Here is a 22,213-nt window from a genome sequence, read left to right as displayed (position 1 = left end):
CCGATTGGGCAGCTGATGCCTGTTGTCCAGTTACGCAGTCTTTTAAAATCCAGATGCCTGTGAAGGCTAGCTATTTATGCATGATATTCAATGTCAGTCGTTATCATCGTGCATAATCTGGAAGTTCAAGATATTCGATGATTTTTGAAAAGTAGATTGTTTCTAAGGTCTTGTTTGATTGCTGGAAAGTGTTTTTCTATAAAGTACTTTCCTAGCTCTTTCATGTTTGATTATATTTGATTATATTATGAAAAACTGGTTACTGAAGTTTCCTGTTTTAAGAAAATCAAGAAAATAATAAGTTTTAGATGGAGAAAAGTGTTTTTCGATTTAAAAAAGCAGAAAATATTTTTAATAAAAGATTTAAAAACTAAAATGGTACAACTATTTATTCTTTTTATATATAAAAACAATAATATGTTAATAAAATTTTGAAAATATAATATTATTAAAAAAAATAACAAGTTACTAATATATTTATATAGGAAATAATATATTAGGACATATTAATACACAAGTATATTAATTTGATATATTATTACTTATAATACTTTAATTTAGATACTACTGCTAAAAAAATACATTTTAATACAAAATATGTTATATTATATAATAATCATATATTTTAAATCATATAAATTGTGTTATTAAATTAGGATATCATAGAAAAAAAATTTATTATCAATGTTCTTCAAGCACTAATTTTTTTTATATAAAAATAAAAACTGTACTGTTTTAAAAAGATAGTAACTCAAAAATGTGTTATTTCTCAACTTTTATATATATATATATATATATGAAGTCTATAAAATGATTTTTATCTTATTTTTCATTTAAACATTAGAAAATAATATTTTTTTTTCATAATTTTTTTTTTTGATATTGTCAAATATCAAAACATAATTTATTTTTCAGCAATTTAAAAAATACTTTTCAAAATAAAATTATTTTTTCACAGACATCTAAGTTAAAGAAAACAATTATTGCAGCAGCAGCTTTTATTTCAAAAATCATTTTTTATCCATTAACAAAATGTGGTTGTATTAATCATTATTATTCATTCAATGGCATTCTTGAAGTCTTGGATTGCTTGGAAGGACTTTCATTAAATGATATTTTTGAAGTGTTAGATTGGTTTTATGATTTTTTATTAGATTGTACTTTTGAAGTCTTGGTTGGTTGAGGGGATTTTTTATTTGTTGCTATATTTTGTGTTTATATTTAAATCTTTATTTTTTTAATTTGTAGCGATTATATTTAAATGATGTTTTATTTAATTTACGTTTGAGAGAGGAGATAATTGATGAGAGAGGATGCCTTTTCTGACAACGAAAATTGATGTTATTGGCATCCATGTGTTTAGAATGGCAGTGGTTAACTCCAACATGGTAAAAAAAAAAATTGATTAGAGAATTTTGGTACTATTATATGTATTTTATTTTATGAAAATATGATTTTCCTTCAATGGAATAAAAGCTTGGGATTTGATGATGTAGGAAAATTAATATCATGCAATCTACAAGTGTGTGCGTCTCTCTAGATAGAGAGATTATGGTCAACCCCCAACAATTTAATTATTTTTTTATATTATTGTTCTTTTTAATTTTATCCTTCAATTAAAATTTTATTTTTATTTTTTTATGTTAATTTTGGTCTTTATTTTTTTTATTTTTTTGTCCATTTGCAAAATTGATTTTACCTTTTAATTTTACTATTCAATCAAATATAAAATTTATTTTTTGTTATAATTTTGATCCTCATTATTTTAATTGTTATTTTCTTGAATTATTTTGTATAATTAATTTTTTTTTCAACGTTACCTTTCAATATTTGATTAATCAGGAATTGGACTTCATGGTTATTGGCTCTTATCTTTGAATGTTGACTATTTTCTAATAGAATTGATGTGTACATATTCATGTTTCTTCATATATTATCTTTGTATTTTTATCCATTGCAGCGTATTCATTGCCTTTTATTCTACAACTCAATCCAAGATTAAGCTATCAATTATTGGCTCATCTTTTTGAATGTTGACTATTAAATAATATAATTAGTGGTTATCTATATATATATATATAAAATTAGATGGAAAGTGCTCGACTCCAATAATTGATAGTTGTTTATTAGATATTTAAATTGGCAAATACATATTTATATCAAATCCAATATATGTTTTTTTTTTTTTATCAAAGTGAGGATTAGACCATTTTTATGCCTAAATCCAAAATCGCTCTTTAATATAAATTTTAAATAAAAATTTTAGGTTTAGGTAATCCCAAGAATAACAAATATGTATCATTTTAAAATAAATAACAATACAAACTCATCTTATATAAGATAAATGAGGTGATAATATTTTTCATATTACTCCCTATCCAACCCTTTACCTAGAGCTTTTAAAACATCATAACCAAGAGCATAGCCAAGTGATCAACCATTTCTCATTGGTGTTAAAAAAAAAAACATAACCAATTAGATAAAGAATAAGAAAAAATCTAGATTACTTCTAGAGTAATTACTAATATTTATGCTAAATAAGCACAAAAATAAAAAGAAAAAAAATTAGGTAAAAAAATTATGATAGATGGGATATGATTTTTTTTTATTTATATAAAATTAAATATTAAAAATTATTTTAAGAGCACTCTAATTTTTTTCAAAAAAATAGTACTGTTAGCGTCGGTGTTGGCCGTTGGGTCCCAGCGTGAGAAAAAGGAAGATCCGGCATGCCGATGAAAAAACGACATCGTAGTCCCACGCCCACTCTTATTATTATTATTATTATTATTACTACTATTTAATCTTTCTCAATATAAGGGGAGAGAAGAAGAAAATGAAATAATTACAGAGCCTCCTCCTCCGCGTTACGAAACGAAAATTAGATTAGATACCCAGCGAACAGAAAGAAATCTAAAGCTCTCCCTCTGCTCTTCCTCATGTACTGATAATTTCCTTTTTAATAAAAAAAATAAAATTGACTTCACATTTTCCTTAATAATAATAATAGTATCAAATCACTGCATTTCCCTTCAATGACACGCTTTCTCTCTCTCTTTCCTTTTTATGTGTTTTTTTTTATAGGTTTTGATAGGAGGCAATGGCGTTGAAGCGGGGATTTTCAATTTCCGGCTTGAACAAGAACCGCCGTGGTGGATCTAGATTGCCGATTGTAGTCGTGATATTCTTCTGCGTTTTGTCTCCGTTGATTTTCTTTGTCGGTCGAGGGCTCTATACAACAAGCTCTTCTACTGGTTAGTTTACCAGATCTTTATTTTATTTCTTAATTTTTTTATGAAATTTTTTTTTTAGTTTTATTGTTAAAAAAAATAAAAATAAAAATTCCAATTCCAATTCCAGTTATGAATACTTTTTAGGTACTTTAGTGGCATTGAGTTAATAGCTAGTGTGCTTTATTAATTAAGCTTTGGCTTCGGTGCTTTGCATTTATTAATGTTGTTATGCAGATCAAAATTTGAATGCAGTTGGTTCTGGTAAGCAGGTAGATACTGTTCTCCTCTCTTTATCGTTATTTTTAGATATGATGATCTGTTTGTCTGTGTCACATTGTGTAAATCTAAAAAAAAGCTGGTGGTTGGTTTGGTGTAGCATTTGAATTGGAGAGAACGGCTGGCCTTGCAACATGTGAAATCGATTTTCTCAAAAGAGGTAAGAACAGATTGCTCATATTTTAATTGGAGATTTCCTGTATTTTAATTCACACACATATATGTGATGGTTGATAGGTTTTTGTTTTACTTTTCAATCACATGATGTGCTAATCAGAGCAATCTCTTTTTAGGTCATTGATGTTATCACATCCAGCACAGCTGATTTGGGACCTTTGAGTCTTGATTCTTTTAGAAAAACCAATTTGTCTGCCTCGTGGAAAGTTATCGGCATAGATTCTTCGGTCGAGGATAATGCTGCTTCTGAGGTGAGGATGACTCATGACTGTCATGCTTTGCTTGAATCTCTTGCTAAATACTATGTTGTGTGCACCATTTTTTTTAAGTCTTATGTCAACTTGTGATTGCTGATTATTTGTAAGTTTGGATTTTCATTGCTTTTTCAAAGCCAAACCAAACAGCTACAGTGGTCAAGCAGGAAGCACCTAAGGGAAAAGAAGACAACATTTCTGGTAGATATGATTCTCTAACCAGATATTTTCATATGGTTCTTGCTTAAGTGCTAATCTGGTCTTCTTCTGTCTGTCCCCTGCAGATGATGATTCTCGATCTAGTGACACACCTGCAAAACTAGCTCGTAGGGTAATTATCTTTCCTGGATGCATTATCCGGTTACTATGTTTCCTTTCCTCACTTGCCTTAAGATCCATATCCCTGAACTAGGAAAATATTGGAGTTATCAAATTATTGTTTAGTTTCTGAGCTGTAAATTTTGTTTCCCTTGAGAGTTTATGCAGCAATTGAGGGAGAAACGACGTGAAAAGCGTGCTGCGGAGTTATTGCGCCAAGATGATGAAGCGATTGCAAGGCTTGAAAGTGCCGCCATTGAACGCTCAAAATTAGTTGATGGTGCTGTTTTGGGCAAATACAGTATATGGAGGAAAGAAATGGATAATGAGAACTCTGATTCAACAGTACGCTTAATGCGTGATCAGATGATAATGGCAAGGGTGTATTTGAGTATTGCAAAGATGAAACGCAAGCTTGACTTGCTACAGGAACTTCAGACTCGGATCAAAGAGAGTCAGCGTGCCCTAGGAGATTCTTTGGCTGATTCTGATCTACATCCGAGGTAGAACAGTATTGGTTGTCACTGTCCTTTATTGTGCTTTATAATCTATGGCTCTTTCTTCTTTTATGTTGATGGTTATGACAGTGTCTTAAAAAGGATATTATGTTGCATGTTTGATTTATGTTTAGTGCGCCTGAGAAGATAAAAGCTATGGGCCAAGTCCTGTCAAAAGCAAGAGAGCAATTGTATGACTGCAAGTTGGTCACTGGAAAGCTGAGAGCAATGCTTCAAACTGCAGATGAACAAGTTAGGAGCTTAAAAAAACAGAGCACATTCCTTAGTCAGCTGGCCGCCAAAACAGTTCCAAATGGAATCCATTGCTTGTCTATGCGCCTAACAATTGATTACTATCTCCTTCCTCTTGAGAAGAGAAAGTTTCCTAGAAGTGAGAATTTGGAAAATCCAAATCTTTACCATTACGCTCTCTTCTCTGACAATGTCTTGGCTGCATCAGTTGTTGTCAACTCAACCATCATGAATGCCAAGGTGATGCAGACATTTTTTATTTTGTGAGATCGATACTGTTCATTTCCCAAAATTGAAAAACAATCAAATCATTCTCGGCTATTTTTCCTCTAAGAATTTATTCCTCAACTAACTTTTTTTCCCGAAGAAATTCTTAGTTCAAACTCTATTCATTTCTGGGATTTGGATGCAAGCTGCTTGTTTCGCTAATATGCCCCTTGGTTGCCCCTACAGGATTCTTCCAAACATGTCTTTCATCTTGTTACTGATAAACTTAACTTCGGAGCGATGAATATGTGGTTTCTACTGAATCCTCCTGGAAAAGCTACTATCCATGTTGAAAATGTAGATGAATTCAAGTGGCTTAATTCCTCCTACTGCCCAGTTCTGCGTCAGCTTGAATCTGCTGCAATGAAAGAGTATTACTTCAAAGCAAATCATCCAACTTCTCTCTCATCTGGCTCTTCAAATCTGAAGTATCGGAACCCTAAGTATCTTTCAATGCTTAACCATTTGAGGTTCTATCTCCCAGAGGTCTATCCCAAGTTGGATAAGATCCTGTTTCTTGATGATGACATTGTTGTGCAGAAGGATTTAACTAAATTGTGGTCAGTGGATCTACATGGAAAAGTGAATGGTGCAGTGGAAACCTGTGGTGAAAGTTTTCACCGGTTTGACAAGTACCTTAACTTTTCAAATCCTCATATTGCCAAAAACTTTGATCCAAATGCTTGTGGGTGGGCATATGGGATGAATATTTTTGATCTTAAGGTGTGGAAAAAGAAGGATATTACAGGAATATACCACAAGTGGCAAAACATGGTAAGTTGTTGAAACCCTAGTTTTTTTCGAGCTTTGTTGTGCTCTCACTACACATGTTTTTGTTCATAACATTCTTAAAATTAGTTGTTGTGGAGAAATTTGTCTATTTAAAACCTGCATTTCATATTTTTGGCACTGCTTTACCTAATTATATTTTCAACCAAAAGTGGTTAAAAAAGATGTTTTTATTTTTCCTCTTCAATCATCGAAGTAGTGGCATGTGGGTACAGTTACCGTTTGGATGGACTCAAAGGTGAACATGCTCTGTTTAGATAGTCGAGAAGTAACTGCTGTGTGATATAGTATTCTGATTTCCGTTTTTGATTTTTTTGAATTTCAGAATGAAGATAGGGTACTATGGAAGCTTGGGACGTTGCCTCCAGGGCTGATTACATTTTATAATTTGACAAATCCTCTTGAGAAGAGATGGCATGTGCTCGGATTGGGTTATAATCCAAGCATTGATAGGTCAGAAATTGAAAGTGCAGCTGTTGTACACTATAACGGTAACATGAAGCCTTGGCTGGAGTTAGCAATGACTAAATATCGACCATATTGGACCAAGTACATCAAGTATGATCATCCATACCTTCGAAACTGCAACCTAAGCGAGTGAGCTTATAAAATGCCATGAAGGTACAGTCAGGTTCTCTCCCCCCCCTCCATCTCTGTAGTTGAAGGAACAGTTAATTGATATAGCTCAAGAGGAATGTGGTTGAATTTTCTGTGCTGCATTTCCTTCTTCTATCCCTGATTGATTATTCTTTTCTAGTAATTCATTAAATTTGTAAAGCTCTATGTGCTTTTGATCTGTAAAGAGAACCCTTCACAAGGCACTAATTCTCTGTCTCTTGTGTTTCTTCGTGGCTTTGTTTAATTTGGACAGGAGTAGTAACCGTCATACAAATGAGAATTTTCTTTATTCTGTTAACAATGGCTAATTTTTGTGTTGGGTTTTTTTCCTTTCAATAACTCTTGAATTTATTGTTTATTTGTGCCCTAAGGGCTCGAGAAAGGAAGTTCTGCAAATTGGTGGGGTATAACCTGATTGCTTTGAAGTGTTACAGTTTCTTCTTCACATGCTTTCTTGTCAGTGACAAATGTGAATTTTATATCTTCACTCTAATGGGTCAAATAAAAGTTAATAAAAAAATTGGATTAATAACAAAATTTTTATTATATTGTATTTAATAATTAAAAAGCTCTTATATTAAATAAAATAAAAAACCCTAGCCGCTGTCTCCGACACTCATCTTCAGCTAAAATAGATTAGTTGATCTCATATTTTGATCTTTTTTGGGCTTGTTTGATAAAGGTCAAACCTAGTCCAATATGGGGTTTGATTTGACCTGACTGAGCTCACATTAAGCTCGGTTTGACTCCTCCTAAGCTCGGTTTAACAACTTGGTCTTCTCCTTCTCTTTATTCCCCCCCCCCTCCTTTTTTCTCTTTAATTTATTATTATTATTCATGTCAGCTACCTATATGTCAAGGAGAATGTCATGCTGTACAAACTACACCTCATCTATGCTTTACCTGCACCATTTAGCTACAACGTAAAGCATACGTATAAAGAGTTATGCTTGTTTTAGCTATCTATAATTCATAATAAGTTAGCTTCTGATATTTTTTCTTGAGGGTAAGCTGTATAAACAAGGTAAAATGAAGAAGAAGAGGAATATTCTCATTCGCAACTATATATTTGTAATTACTTTCTTTATATATAACAAAACACCCTTCAAATACTGCAATGACTTGGCCATCAAAGTGTTATTTTGCAGGTAACACCCACATCTCTGCCCCAATATTATCCGCAAAGAGAGCTCAGATCTAAATGATGTCTTTTCGAGTATCGATTTCCATACTATATTACATATCAAAATATCTAGTAGTTGAAATAATTGATGACTAATTGGGTTTTGTTATTTACAAAAAGGAAGAGAGGAGACTGGAGAGCACAAAGACCAATAAAGGGAAAAGGGAAAGACATGGAGAGGCAAGAAATAATAAGGTTTGGTTAACAATCTAAAAATTAGGTTTGGTTATTTATAACAGAAGAAACAATTTTAAATATAAGTTGAGGCTAAAATTTCTAGAGCTTTTTGAGAGATAAACTTGAATCTTGTGTCCAATTTGATATATAATATATAAGAAGGTAATTGCCTATTATGCTTTGCCACTTGTAATGTTAATATTATAAAATTAAGAATAATTATACTTTACTGTAGTTTAGCCATTTTTTCATTTTGTCTTTATTCTTTAAAAAATCACAAATAAATTTTTGGTCAAGGAGAAAAAATTGGCATGTATTTTCAGACAATAAACTAGTCCTTTACTTGTGCTAGACTACAAGTAGAATTTCAAATTAATTTCTAAAATAAAAGAAGAAAGCGCCTGAGTTATGGATGCATTTCTAGGATTTATAGAGTTTTTTTTAATTGAGAAACAAAAAAATTATTGTTTGGTTTAATAAAATAAATTATAAAAATAAATGAATTGATAAATTAAAAAATAGTTGTTAATGCTAATTAAATACTTTATGGTAAAAGAAAAAAAATTAGATGCACATACAAATATTTTCCATTGATTTTTCCTTTTCTTTTATATGTTTCATTTATTTTATCTTGGAGATTAATTCTTCTTGCTAAGAATAAACACTTATGCATGTTTTTTTATAGATGTATAATGTAGATACAACTTGTTTATATAAAAATAATAAAGGAAACAAATATAAAAAAATTATAATAATCTCTTTAAAGCCTTATGAAATTTAAGAAACAACTGAAAATATTAATTTTTATTTTAAAAAAATTAAACTAAATAATTTTTAAAACAATAAGAAGGAATATTAATTAATATTTAAATAAAAAAATTACTAGGTCTTGCAGGTTAGGCCCATGCATATGGCCAACCATGAAAAGCCCATGCTATAGTTTTTTTATCCTTTTAAATTGGTGACAGGTCTTAAGCTATGGTATATGACATGTTTCCTACCAAATAATTTTCTGATTATTAGAAGTGATCGAAAAAATCGGATCTGATTTTTGGACACCAAAAACATATTTTTCACTTATTTTGATTTGGAAACACTTGAGAAACACTATTAGAACCTTAATAAAATCATTTTCAACTCTGAAAAGCTCTTCAATCACTCTAAAAAACAAAATACATAAATAAATAATTTTTTTTACAAACATTGATATATTTTTTCCAATATGGTTAACTGATAACATTATCTCCATTGAACTCGTAAAAAAACGATTCTATTAATACCAAGATCATTTTTTTTGTGGTTAAAAGTTAGAATGTGACAATTCAAATACTTTTTCTGTTTTCAATATTTTCCGGTGATTTTTTTTTCTCTCAACATGTAAGGACTAAAATGAAAAAAAAGTTTAGAATCAAAATATGAATTGTTAAAATAACAAGGATCAAATAATAGATAACCTAAAACTTAAAGGAGCAAAACTAAGTTTTCCACGCCAAAATCTAAATGGACCTGCATTGTTTTTTGTTTTGTTAAAGTTGGTCCTCGCTTAGTATATGCCATGGAAGAGAAATCATGGTCTTCTTCATGAATCGTTTCAAAATCTGAGTACGTACGGGTGTTGTACCGAGAGGCACGAAGAATCACAGATCAACTTGTGACCGAAGCCCAAAAATAATTAATGTTTTAATTAATTATAGTTAAAACAAGTAGTTAAAAAATTAATTATTAATGTCAAACGCATCAGATACCTGAAGGTTGAAGTGTCATATTCTGATTCCCATATCTTGCACAAACAGCCTTTTTAATCCAATTCCATTAAACCTAATTCCTTTTCTCCTGCATCTTCCAAATACCCAATATCGAAGTTGGCATCTTTTCTCTGCTCCCCGGCCATTATTATCTCTCCCATTAGCAAATTAAGAAGCAACCCATGCACGGAAATGTGGGGTGAAAAGGGTTTTGATGTTTTTGGATAAAATTTATGTGAATATATAACAAGTAAGTTTGTCTTGAGAATCTTCTTGTCTGAACGTGAATCGTAGATAGGGTCCTGTTGATATAGCGTGGCCTTGTTTTGCAGAATCATGTGCTCCATCTTTTTGTTAGCCAGTATCTGTTTCGCAAACCTTCTTCTTTGTCTGCTTCTTATGTAATATTTATTATTGTGATAACGATTGTTTTTTAAAGTATTTTTTATTTGAAAATATATTAAAATAATTTTTTTTATTTTTAAAAATCTATTTTTGACATCAATTTATCAAAATGATCCAAATATATATATATATATAAAATAATTTTAAAAGAAAAAAATTTAAAAATTTAATAACACGTTGTCAGCCGCTAAAACAAACACAGCCTCAGAAAAATTAACCTTGTTCAAATTAATAAAACATCTAGCAATTTCACACATGTGCTTCAGGGCCTACAACTTGTGGAGAAGAAAACGACGTTGTCCTCGAGTAGTAGAGTATTGGTAAAGAAAACAATAATCTATCAAATGAATCTACATAAGATCTTCCAATCAAACTTGAGGATCTTAACTATATTTGTTTTGATTGACATTTCTTAACTTAATTATTTTATGATTTCAACGTCCCACACTTGTATGTGATTCAAATAAAATTGAATAGGGTTTTTATCTTTTATTTTTACACTTTCGGAACTACGTAAAAACTCAATTCAATCTGATTAGGCGAGGTTGAAAATACCTAACTCGTATCAGTATCCTCTGCTAATAACTTGCGTTTCAGCAGGCCTTGGTGAGAGTCATAGCCAAAAATGAATATGGAAGACGCTTTTATCTATGGAAACCATTGTTTAGCCAAAATAGGTGATCTTCACATGTATGCTGTCCAAGATTTGATTATTATTGGTTAGCACTTAATTATACATTATGGCCCTTCTCTTTGTCGGGCAACAAATCCACACACACACACACACACACACACACATATATATATATATATTCTTAATTAATTATGAACTTTTCAAAGGGGTTTATGATTATGATTTGATTCAACTCCTCCACAATTTCCAAAGTGATAGTTAACTTCAACATGTTTAGTGCGAATATGAAAAATAAGATTAATAGATAAATAAGTAGCACCCAAATTATCACATCAAAGTACCATTAACAAAGAGTTGTTTCCAATAGAAGTAGGAAAAACCTGAAGATATGAAAGCAAAGAGCAAAGCCATAAAATCTTAGTAGCACCATTAACAAAAGCCTTATATTCTACTTCAGTCGATGACCGAGGCACTCTTCATTGCTTCCTTGATTTCTATGAAATAGGTGTATTATTGAAATACACTAAGTAGCCACTAATGGATTTTCTATCATCAACACTGCCAACCCAATCAACATCAGTATAACCATGTAGAGAGAATGAAGAACTTCGAGTAATATGTAATTTATAGGAGCATGTACCCTTAAGATAACGTAAGATAAGTTTGACAAGAGACCAATGACCATCGGTAGGAGAATGCATAAACTGACATATCTTATTAACAACATAACATATATCTAGTCGAGTAAAAGTGAGATATTGAAGGGTACGAACAATCTGCCAGTATCATGAGGGATTATAATACAACGACGAGAAGCCAAAAACAACTTTAAAGAGGAGGAAACAAATGTGTCTACAGGTTTACAGGAAGATATACCAGCTCAATGAATGATATCAAGGGCATATTTATGTTGTGTAAGCACAAGTCTCATAGAGGTGTGTTTGACTTTAATTACCAAAAAATAGTGCACAAAGCTTCTAAACTCAATAAGTGAATAAAATATTTAACCATAACTGAATTACTACTAGTAAACAGGAGGTCATTCACATACACAAGTAAGTAAAACATATCATTATCCACATATAGAATAAACAATGAGGTATCAAATGTAGATGCATGAAAACCAAGAGAAAGAAGATAATCACTAAGCCTAGTATACCATACCCGAGAAGCCTATTTCAAATAGTATATAGACTTGTGAAGACAACAAACGTGAAAATATAGAGAATGATGAGAGAAGCCAGGTGGTTCCTCTATATACACCTCTTCTTGAAGAACTCCATTCAAGAAGGCATTATAAACATCAAGATAATTAATGAACCATTGACGAGACTTCATAATAGTACATGCTAACCTCGTAATGACAGGCTTAAAAACTGGACTAAAGGTCTTCAAATAACCAATTCTTTTTTGCTGAATAAACCCTCTAGTAATGAGACGAGCCTTGTATCTTTCAATACTGCCATTAGCTCACCACTTAATTTTATATGCCTAGTAACTACCAACAACATTTATGGATGAACAATAGGGAACAAGAGTCCATGTACCATTGGAGTGCAAAGCTCAAAGTTCATCTTACATGCCCTACTGCCATGCTAAAAATTTGATCGCTTAATTGAAGGTAAAGGGATCTATGTCAAGAGAAGAAGTAAGTAGAGAATCAAAAGACAATGACATATTAAGATTAACATATTTGGGTGCCCGTGGTCGAAGGATCATGTGATGCAATTTAGAGGGTAGTGTTGTAAGAACTGGAGTACTGGCCAAAACATGCTGCAAATTAAAGTAAGAAAAGTCAATAACCAAATTCAACTTGGGAGGTGAGCTAAAGGAGGGAGAACCCGATGCCAGACTAAACTATAATAAAAGAGAGACCACAGATGAAGAAGGAGACCTAAACTGAATGAGAGCAGTACTTCGAGAAGCAGAAACCACACCTATCAGGAAAAAAAAGAGAAAAATTGAGATGGGGCATCAGAATTATTGCTCATTGGAAGAAGTTGAGAAGATGGAGGAATTATGTGGTCCATCAACATGTTAAAAGAGGTAGAAAGTTATGGTAATGAATTGGGCGTAAGGTGTGTTATAACTAGTACAACAGAGATGTTAAAGGTGTAAGTCATCGATGAGGAATAGAAACTAAGATCTGGGGTTATGGTAGACATAAGAAGAGGCAGATGTGATGGAAAACGGGTCAAGACTAGTAGAAAGGTGGTCACAAATAGGGAAGGCATAGGTGGTGTCTGTTCAGAATATAAAAAAAAACATATTTTCATGAAAGTGAACATGATGTGCAATGTATATTTAATTGGAAGACAAATCAAGAAATTTATAACCTAAATGAGATGTATTATAACCAAGAGACAAACAAGGAGCAGAATGAAAAATCGAGCTTATGTCTATTATAGGGACAAAGTAAAGGAAAACACAAACACCTGAAAATACAAAGAAAACTATCATGAGAAGATTTAAATAGACTTTCAAATAATGTGCGACCATTGATAACAATAGTTGGCATATGATTAATTAGATAGATAACTTTTTCAAATGCATAACTCCAAAATTTTAATGGAGCTTAACATTGACCAAGAAGTATAAGACGAGTTTCAACAATATGACGATGATGACACTCAACAATGCCATTTTGTTAGTGAGTATAAGGAAAAATTAGCCTATTATGAATGCCAATACTTTTATAATAGGTGTTTAACTTCCTATATTCATCACCCGAATCAGTTTAAATCGATTTGATTTTAGTGGAAAATTTCCTTTCAACCAGAACTTAAAATTATTGGAAAATAGTAAAGACATCAGATTTCAAAATCAATAGAAAAAACCAAATGTACTTAGTATAAGCATCCACAAAGATCACAAAATAATGATAATGTAACAGCCCAACCCAACATGCTGTATATTGTTTGCTTTGGGCCTTACCGCCCTCATGGTTTTGTTCTTGGTGACGCGAGCCCACTTTTGAGCCTGACTCCTCAAAACACGTATAACATGTTAGCAACCAACACTACTAATAAGGCCAGCAACCAACTCCTCACCCATCGATGTGAGATATTACAGATAAACATCGATTGAGAACATAAGCAAGAGTCCCCAAACATCACTAAATACAAGTCCAAGAGGAGCAATAATTTTATAACCTGTAAGTCCTATAGACAGATGCGATGATTTGCCTAGAGAACAAGATGGATAATTTAAGTGAACATTTTTTACGTACAAGAAACTTTGTTATTTGATACTAAAGAACTCAAAATTTAAAGACTAGAATGTCCAAGGTGACAATGTTAAAAAATAGCAAATGAGGGCACACACATAGACAAGAAAGCTTGAGGCAAGGACATTGCAGAAGACTCGGATAAGACAAAAAGGCCATCTCTACTTCAACAAAAAAAAAGCACCTCCTTGATTATTAGATCCTTAACATAAAATAGAGATGAACGAACTTAAAAAATATGTTATTCTCAATGTAAATTTTCTGAATAGATAATAGTGGTTTTTTTAATATGTGGAACGTGAAAGACATTAAATAGGATAAATGTATGTTTTGGAGTATGCAACTTTGAATGAGAAATATCTAATATAACAAGTTCCTTACCATCAATAACATGTAGTTGATCACTGCCTAGGCATGACTTTGAACTCGTCATACTCGTAAGGTTCGGTGTCACATGCTGATTTACACTCGTATCAGGAAACTAATTTATAGGAGAGACATTTTAAGGATTCTAAAATGCTGGATTAGCATTGGCTTACAGATTTTACAAGGTGAATTGTGAGCAATACTTAGTCGAGTGACCAAAGCTATAACATAATTGAAACTTGAGCGACCAAGAATTAGACCACCGCTGATTTGGAGTAGAGAAACCATGGGAATTACCCTACTGCCATCTAGAACCATTATTCTTGTTGTTACCACCATGGTTACCTCTCCATCCACCATAGTTATGACCCCTTCCATGATAATTGTTACCATATAAACTGCTGGAATGCCGATGATATGAAGGGAAATGACGTTGAGCTGTAAAACAGAAGCAGGAGGGGCTATAAAGACCTTGGTAACAAGGGTGCTATCATAGAAAAACCAAGTGTTGGTTGAAGAGAGCTCTTGTGGAGATATTCATAAGTGAGCAAGTGACTATGAAAATCAGAATATGACAGAGGTTTAGTCCTTGAAGACAAGTTGGCCACTAAGTCCCTGAAGTCACTCCTTAAACCTTAAAACATATAGAGATAGAAGTCCTCTAGATAAATAGGTTGGCCAACAAGAGCCAACAAATCAAACAAGACCTTTTCTTTTTATAAATAGGCACTGACAGAGTCATCTTCTTGGTGTAGGTCCTAGAAAGAGCCATGTAATTACGTAAATCTTGAATGTGATGGTGAAGCAAAGACCTTTTCAAGTGTTTGCCAAATACTATGTGATATGTCACAATCAACCACAAGTTGCAGGATTTCAGTAGACATAGAAGAAAGAACGACACTTATAATTAACTAATTATGGTGCTTCCATGAAAGAAAATATGGATTAAAGATATGGGCTGCTATATCAATGGCAACAATATAAGGTGTAGGACAAGAATAAAAACCATCAATAAACATATACACTCCCTAACCCAAAAAATAAGGTTTCATCTGCATTCTCCATTACAAATAATTGTTGTTTGTCAATTTTAAGGAGATAACCTAATGAGTATTTAAGAGAGGGACCACGAAAACACCACTAAAATGTATGTTGATTTTGATTGAAGCAATAAAATTTTACGCAACTGATGTCGTTAAGGGAAGAGATGATATACCAGGAGTTGCAGATACCACTAACGATGCAGGGGTACATCACAACCAAGAGATTAGATAATAGATGGTGCAATGAAGCCAGGAGGAGCAACTAGCATAGCAGCCACAACAAATGCATCAAGCATGATAGAAAACAATGTAGATTGTGTTAGATTTGGATCCATGAGAGCTATTGTTACAATAGGGCTCTGATACCAAGTTAGAGATTATAGAAGATAAGGTTTCTGAATATATTAGGAGGCTGTATAATAGATAGCAACCCTCCTCTTATATTTGTATGTGTAAGGTTGAATACAATAACAAACATATAATGCAATACACAGAATTATGATCCTATTATTCCTATTTGGCTTTCCATAATAAGTATCATGCACCATTCTTTTTCCCAATAATTTTAAAAATTAACATGATCTAGTTTCTACCCAATTAAATCAATAATATTTACACCATATACATGTACAAAGGAGCCATGATAGGATTTACATCAATATAAATTAAACCATATATACACTTCAACTATGACAGATTCTCGTTGTTTGAATTATTGGATTCCACACATCATATGACTTAAACCAGAAACAAGTAGCCATGTCTGTTTCAAGTAGGAAGAGGACAACTTTATGATTAATTTCAAATACAAACCTTCAAAAAAGAGTGAGATGAGATTTTAAAACATGGAGAGCTGCCCATCACGACGAAAAAGAAAAAGAAAAAACAGCAACACATCTGGTATGGACACCAGCATAACATTTGCTTATACTAATGACAAGCAAGATAGGCTCCCACTTGCTTATACTAAGGTGGGGTGATCAAGTGGATACTAATTAAGAGCCCTAGATGACAAAACTGAGTGAGGATAAAACTAAAGTCGCTTTCAAACAAGCTATATATATTATATATATAGGAGAGCAATCCAACCAACTTTCTATATAAACACACTAACACACACATGTTAGGTGTACAGCTCTAGTGCTACTACAATATTGTGCACTAGAAAACATAGATTGCGAGCTTATTGAGTGTAGTGCTAGTACTAGTTTTGTTTTGATTCATTTTTTAAAGTTCAATTCACAGTTGGCATCCTTAAGGTTGAAAATGAAGAGCGAATTATAGCCCAGAACTGGCCTTTGAAACTCTCAATTATTTGGCAAATATATATATATATATATATATATATATATATATATATATATATATATTGTCTTCCATGGAGTGAAGAATAGCTGGCTAGGTTCCACCAGTTGCTTACTTCACCAAAACCCTGTTAATTTAGCTGACCTCCTTATTAAGTCATCTATGATTAAATAATGACAAAAAACGAATAAAGCTATAATGATAGATAGGGCAAAAGGACAACTTCGGTAAGTTAAAAACTCTTTTTTTTTTTCTTTCCAAATTTCAAGCCCTCAATTTTGCATGTGATTATTAACTGGCTATACCCAACTTTCTTCTTTTAAATGAAACCTTGGATGCAAGTAAACTTGAGTAATGAGAATTTTTGTCCGGTTTGTAAGGTTCTTTTGTCGTACGCATTAAAAAAAGAAGAAGAACGAAGACAGCATTTAACATATCTTGCCAAAAAGAGAAAAGTTTATGTTCTTTCAGTTACACTAAGACTCGTCAGCTAATTTAGATCACACAACGATAGTAGTAAAAAACTATTAGTTTTCGTGTATTAATTAAGATGTCAATAATTGAGCTTTATAATGAGATTAGCTTTCACTCCTCACCTTATTGAACTGAAATTTCAATTTTAAATTCAAACCAATGGCTATATCAATTCTCATTAAGGTTCCTCTTAGATTGAAAGTTAAATTACAATAATCTTCCAGATATCATGAAAGTACATAGAAACTTTTTTCACATTTAATTGATCCAAACACAACACTAGACGTCGACATGTGCTATGCCACGAGACAATTGTTTTTTTAAAATGATATTTAGATATCATATGTGTGTTTTTAAAGAAAAACAAAAATTAAAGACTCAAATTAAAGACTCAAGTGTGTCAAATAAGTTAGTTTTATTTTAATTAGATTATAAAAAAAAATAAACAATGATAGTAAACGGTTCAAAAATTAAAAATGATCATGATAATCCAAGAAAAAAACTTTCTTTCATAAGGAGAAAAATAATGTAGTTCAATTTTCAACTAATTAAATATAGAATGATGAAATTGAATCACAAAAGAAATAAAAAACAACCAGTCTGAGTCAACCTGAGTTGATATGATAGACATGTAACCCGGGTAATAAGAGGCAAGTCAATCCAGGTTAATTCTCAACAACTGTGACTCATGTCATGAGATTAGAATAACCCGATGGAAATAAAATCAAAGAAAATCATAAAGCCTTTTTTTTTGTTAAAAAAACAATGTTGAACAATAATATGAGGCAACAGACCAGGCACAACTCAGGGGCTGAGTAGTGCTTTGGACAGCAGCATGTCCGCTCTCAATTGTGCTCCAGTTTTGGTCACACAGCTCTCTATTGTCCCCAGTTTCGCAACAATACCCTGCAGCCCCGTGCTCACCTTGTTGTTGGGAATGTTTCTGTTGCGACTTGGTTCTCTGACACCGACGCAAATCAACACGTCACACCTGATTTTGCAACTCTAACTGGTTTTGCACTTATTTTGATAATGATTATTTGCATGTTAGTGACAGTAAGGGCCTTGATATATCCCATTTTAAATTCTGTCGTGATATATAATCAATGTTGAAAATCCCTATATCAAGGCTATTGTTTTTTTTAAAAGGGCAAAAAGGAAAAAAAAATACATTGTAGAAGTGAATAATGAAATGTGTATATGACCACAATAGTTTTATCTTCAATATCTAAAATGAGGAAATATTTTTTATATACATCAAGTTTAAAAGAGATAATTATCAGTCGGATGACTATCAAGTTGAGTCCTAAATATCATTGTTGATCAGAGGGATAACTCAAATATATCCAAGCCATAGTTTTAAATAGCGGTCGGCCTTTTGATGAAAAAATTCCACGATTTAAAACCATGACCCAAGCACTCATGATGAGAGATTGAATGTAGTTAATGCATGCCTTGGATCCTACTAATAATGGCCGTATCAGTTTCTAATTTTACAGTTGCATTGAAGATCTAATGTGTCTTGAATTACTTATGTTATTGAGAGTAACCCTCTACCATTGCCTATATCTCTACTTCCATCTTTTCCAAAATTTGAAGCAGCTGTGAGATGGAAAACCGAACTGGGATGTTAGTATGTTACTGTATAATTAAGAGTGCATTAATGGCAGCCAATTGTTTCCCTAAATCAAAATAAATTTAGCAAATGGAACATCAACGCTTAACATTTTTTCAGAGAAACATATAGGAATGTTATGAAAATAGGCCTTCAAAGCATTGGTTTTTATTGAATGCAAGCCCCATTACCACTAAGATTATGGTTTAAAGCATCAAATTCGAATATTGCTGTGCACTATATACCTTGTCATCAATTAATACAGTACTTCAGATCACTGCTTATCAGACAAAAAAAAAATACAGTACTTCAGATTTGTACTATCAACGACAGATTTTCGTCTGGGAATCTAATTACTGAATATTGTTATCTTCCATATAGAAAGATAATCGAGGCTACCAGAATTTGGTGGTGGCCAAGCACATAAGTACACAGAATCTATGTCGTGTTAACAAAATGAAAATAGCAGAACAATACGAAGAAATGCATGGAGCCCATTTCAAATCTTTATTCCTACAATTTGCTTCTTACATGCATTGATATGATTCTCGCCAACACTAACACACTAGCAGCAAATTACAGGGCTGGACTCTTTTTTTGGTTCTTCTGTTGCCTTTTTCTTCTAAATACACACCATGAAGAACCTAGTCCCTCCTTCACTGCACCTAGCATTGTCCACTCCTATAATCTCACTTTCCTCGGCCTAATTAACAGGAAAAAAAATATATTTTTGGTACCCTCTAATTGTTTTTTTGTTGAAGCCAGGTTGTGAAGACATCTAGGGTTTTCATGTCGGCCCTATAATGTTTCTGTGTGAATTCTGACAAAGTTGGCCATGTGAAGTCCGGATATACCCTCGGATTCTTAGAGTCGATCAAGGTATTTGGTGGCTTCACCACCTTATCCAGTTTTGGACAGAGAAAGAAAGCAAGGGATTTCCTTACTGTTACATTATTTACCACCGCTCTATGCAAGCAACTCTTGAAAATGCCATTTGATAGAGCCTGAAACAACACAAAGTTTATTAGTTTGTCATATTAATCGTACAGTAATTCTTTGTTTAGACATGTACTGTTTTGGGATAGCCTCGAAATAGTAAGATTGACTCTCTTTATGTGACGTAGGAAGAAACAATTAGAAAGGATTTTGACTACCCTAGTTGTTTTTTGATGATCTTACTGTGAATGTGTCACCGATGTTGACGACGAAAGCTTCCGGATCAGGACTGACGGAGTGCCATTTTTCATCGACGAACACTTGAAGGCCACCGACATGATCTTGATGGAGGATTGTTAAGGATGTGGGATCACAATGAGGCCCAGTGCCAAGAGTTAAATCCGGCTTTTGGCAAGGAGGGTAGTAATTCAGTCTCATTATTGAATCGTTTCCTTCGAAGAAATCTCTAAAATATTCTCTTCCAACTCCTAGACTTACTCCTAATAGCTCCATAATTCCAAGGGAAAGAGTGTTCATGGCTTCACAATATTCTTGGTAAACCTTCCTGTTCATAACAAAATCACAAATTATTGTATTCTTCACTGGCTAATATTATAATAGACAACATTGTGTAATATTTTCATTAATTGGAATGAAAGATATTATGGTTTCTTACCCGAATTGTTTGAAATTTTCTCCCATTACATTCAAGAAGTATTCTTGGACGATGTCAGAAGACTGATTGTCAGCACAATATCGGAAAGAAAGTGTTTCTTTCCATGGAAGTTTGGAGGAGAATCTTCCAGTGAAGCTACTAGCATACCCATATTGCTCTCCTATCTTTCTTTGAGCTCTTTGCTTCTCTGAGAGTTGTATGCCAAAAAACATGTTCATATACTCATGAGCTTTAGCTATAAGCTTTGAGTCAACTCCATGGTTAACAACTAGAAAGAATCCATGCTTCTTGCATGCCTCATTTACTAGCTGAGTAGCTTTTGAGACTGCCAAAGGATCTCCAGTGAGGAAGCTTCCAAAATCAATAGGGGGGATTGCAAGTTTTGGGGATTCAAGGCATGGTTTTTCGTGGTCAGGCCAAATGAACTGAGAGGGTATATTGGCTTGGTGTTGAAGAATTGAAGCATCAAATACTAATGGCTGTCGAGGAGGAGGAAGAGTAGGAGGCATTACCATGTTTGTAGCGAAACAATCAACGGCATATAATGATAAACACACACACACACACACATGCACATATATATGTGCATATATTTCAATTTCCACGTACTTCAGAAAAATATATATTATAGGAACTAGAAGGACTTATTTCTTGTTTAGTTGATGAGAGAAATTGAGAGGAGATCGTGAATCATTGAGAGAGGATAGAGGAGGTACGTAGAGTTTAATAGGAAGTTAAAAGGCAGAGGAGGGAAAAGCCAAGGCCAGTCGTTTGTGAAGGTCAGCGAACAATATTGGCATCTTATTGTTTTCACTGTTGCGTCATTCCTCTTCAGAGAGAGTGTCTACTCTACCCTACTTAGTCTTCATATTTTACCCTCATTAACAGAGACACACACACACACACGTAAACACGACCCCTGATGCATGTAAAAACCGATGCCCTTGTAACTTCTTTTTATCTCCCGGAAAGCACTCTAGAACAACCCATGTTTGAATAAACGCTGACCGAAATTTTTTCATAAAAAAACCTGAAAATTTAACTGAAAAGGATAGAAAGATATATAATATACTTGAGACCTTATACACAATAGTTTATATATAGATGAGTAGGATCGATTAAAAAAAGAAAAAAAGAAAAAAAAATGAGTGAGGACCTATGATAAAAAAGGTTCTCTACCTCGGATACTCCCACTAAACTAGAATCTAGTTAAGAATTTTATGTTACTTTGTGTAATGGCCCTACGTACTTACACTTCATTTGGCTATATGTTTATTTTTGGGTAGATGCATGTGATGTCTTTGTGTGTATAGTTATTCCATGAACAGATGTATATAGCTGTTCTGTGTGTGTAGCATGGTAATTAGCCTAAAGGAAGATTCTAATTAGACCGATTTGCCGAGTCCCACTGGCTTCGGTCGCTGAAAGCAGTGAAGAGATAGATCGAGAGATATTTGAAAACATATGTGTTTCATAGGAAAAATCAAGAAGGGTAGGGTAAATAATTGAGCTAAATTCCTGGTTTGTTTAATTAATTCTTCTTCTACCCAAGCTGCACGAGCTGTCTTGTTTCCCTTCTTTTTCCTAGTTTCCTAGTGCATGTAAAAATGCTTGATGAAAAATGAAAAACGATTTGTGTTAAAAATCTTTATTTATTTAATTAGATTTTTTATTAGATTATAATTAATTGTTAGTGGTATAATCTCAAGCCAATATATATATTCATAATTTTAAGAGTGGTGAATCA

The 22,213-nt window shown here is 32.8% G+C and overlaps 2 protein-coding genes across 2 annotated transcripts; one reads left to right on the top strand and one right to left on the bottom strand.

The window, feature by feature from the left end:
* Positions 1–2,796: 2,796 nt before the first annotated feature.
* Positions 2,797–6,982, top strand: LOC133692222 (polygalacturonate 4-alpha-galacturonosyltransferase-like). The gene is made up of 11 exons (XM_062113007.1): positions 2,797–2,941; positions 3,085–3,254; positions 3,468–3,502; positions 3,610–3,669; positions 3,803–3,937; positions 4,078–4,141; positions 4,225–4,271; positions 4,427–4,761; positions 4,890–5,247; positions 5,461–6,048; positions 6,389–6,982. Exons 2-11 carry the CDS (start codon positions 3,101–3,103, stop codon positions 6,662–6,664), a joined length of 2,052 nt encoding a protein of 683 aa, XP_061968991.1. The 5' UTR covers positions 2,797–2,941; positions 3,085–3,100; the 3' UTR covers positions 6,665–6,982.
* A 12,360-nt stretch (positions 6,983–19,342) lies between these two features.
* LOC133690670 (gibberellin 20 oxidase 1-like) lies at positions 19,343–21,219 on the bottom strand. Its single transcript, XM_062110917.1, has 3 exons — positions 20,467–21,219; positions 20,034–20,355; positions 19,343–19,858 (listed from the first exon to the last, which is right to left on the bottom strand). The coding sequence occupies exons 1-3, from the start codon at positions 20,979–20,981 to the stop codon at positions 19,595–19,597; spliced, it is 1,101 nt and encodes a 366-aa protein (XP_061966901.1). The 5' UTR covers positions 20,982–21,219; the 3' UTR covers positions 19,343–19,594.
* Positions 21,220–22,213: the final 994 nt, after the last annotated feature.

Source organism: Populus nigra, chromosome 4 (assembly GCF_951802175.1).
Source record: "Populus nigra chromosome 4, ddPopNigr1.1, whole genome shotgun sequence".
Taxonomy (NCBI): domain Eukaryota; kingdom Viridiplantae; phylum Streptophyta; class Magnoliopsida; order Malpighiales; family Salicaceae; genus Populus; species Populus nigra.
The sequence above is the reverse complement of the archived record's forward strand: the minus strand, read 5'-3'. Positions and strand labels throughout refer to the sequence as shown.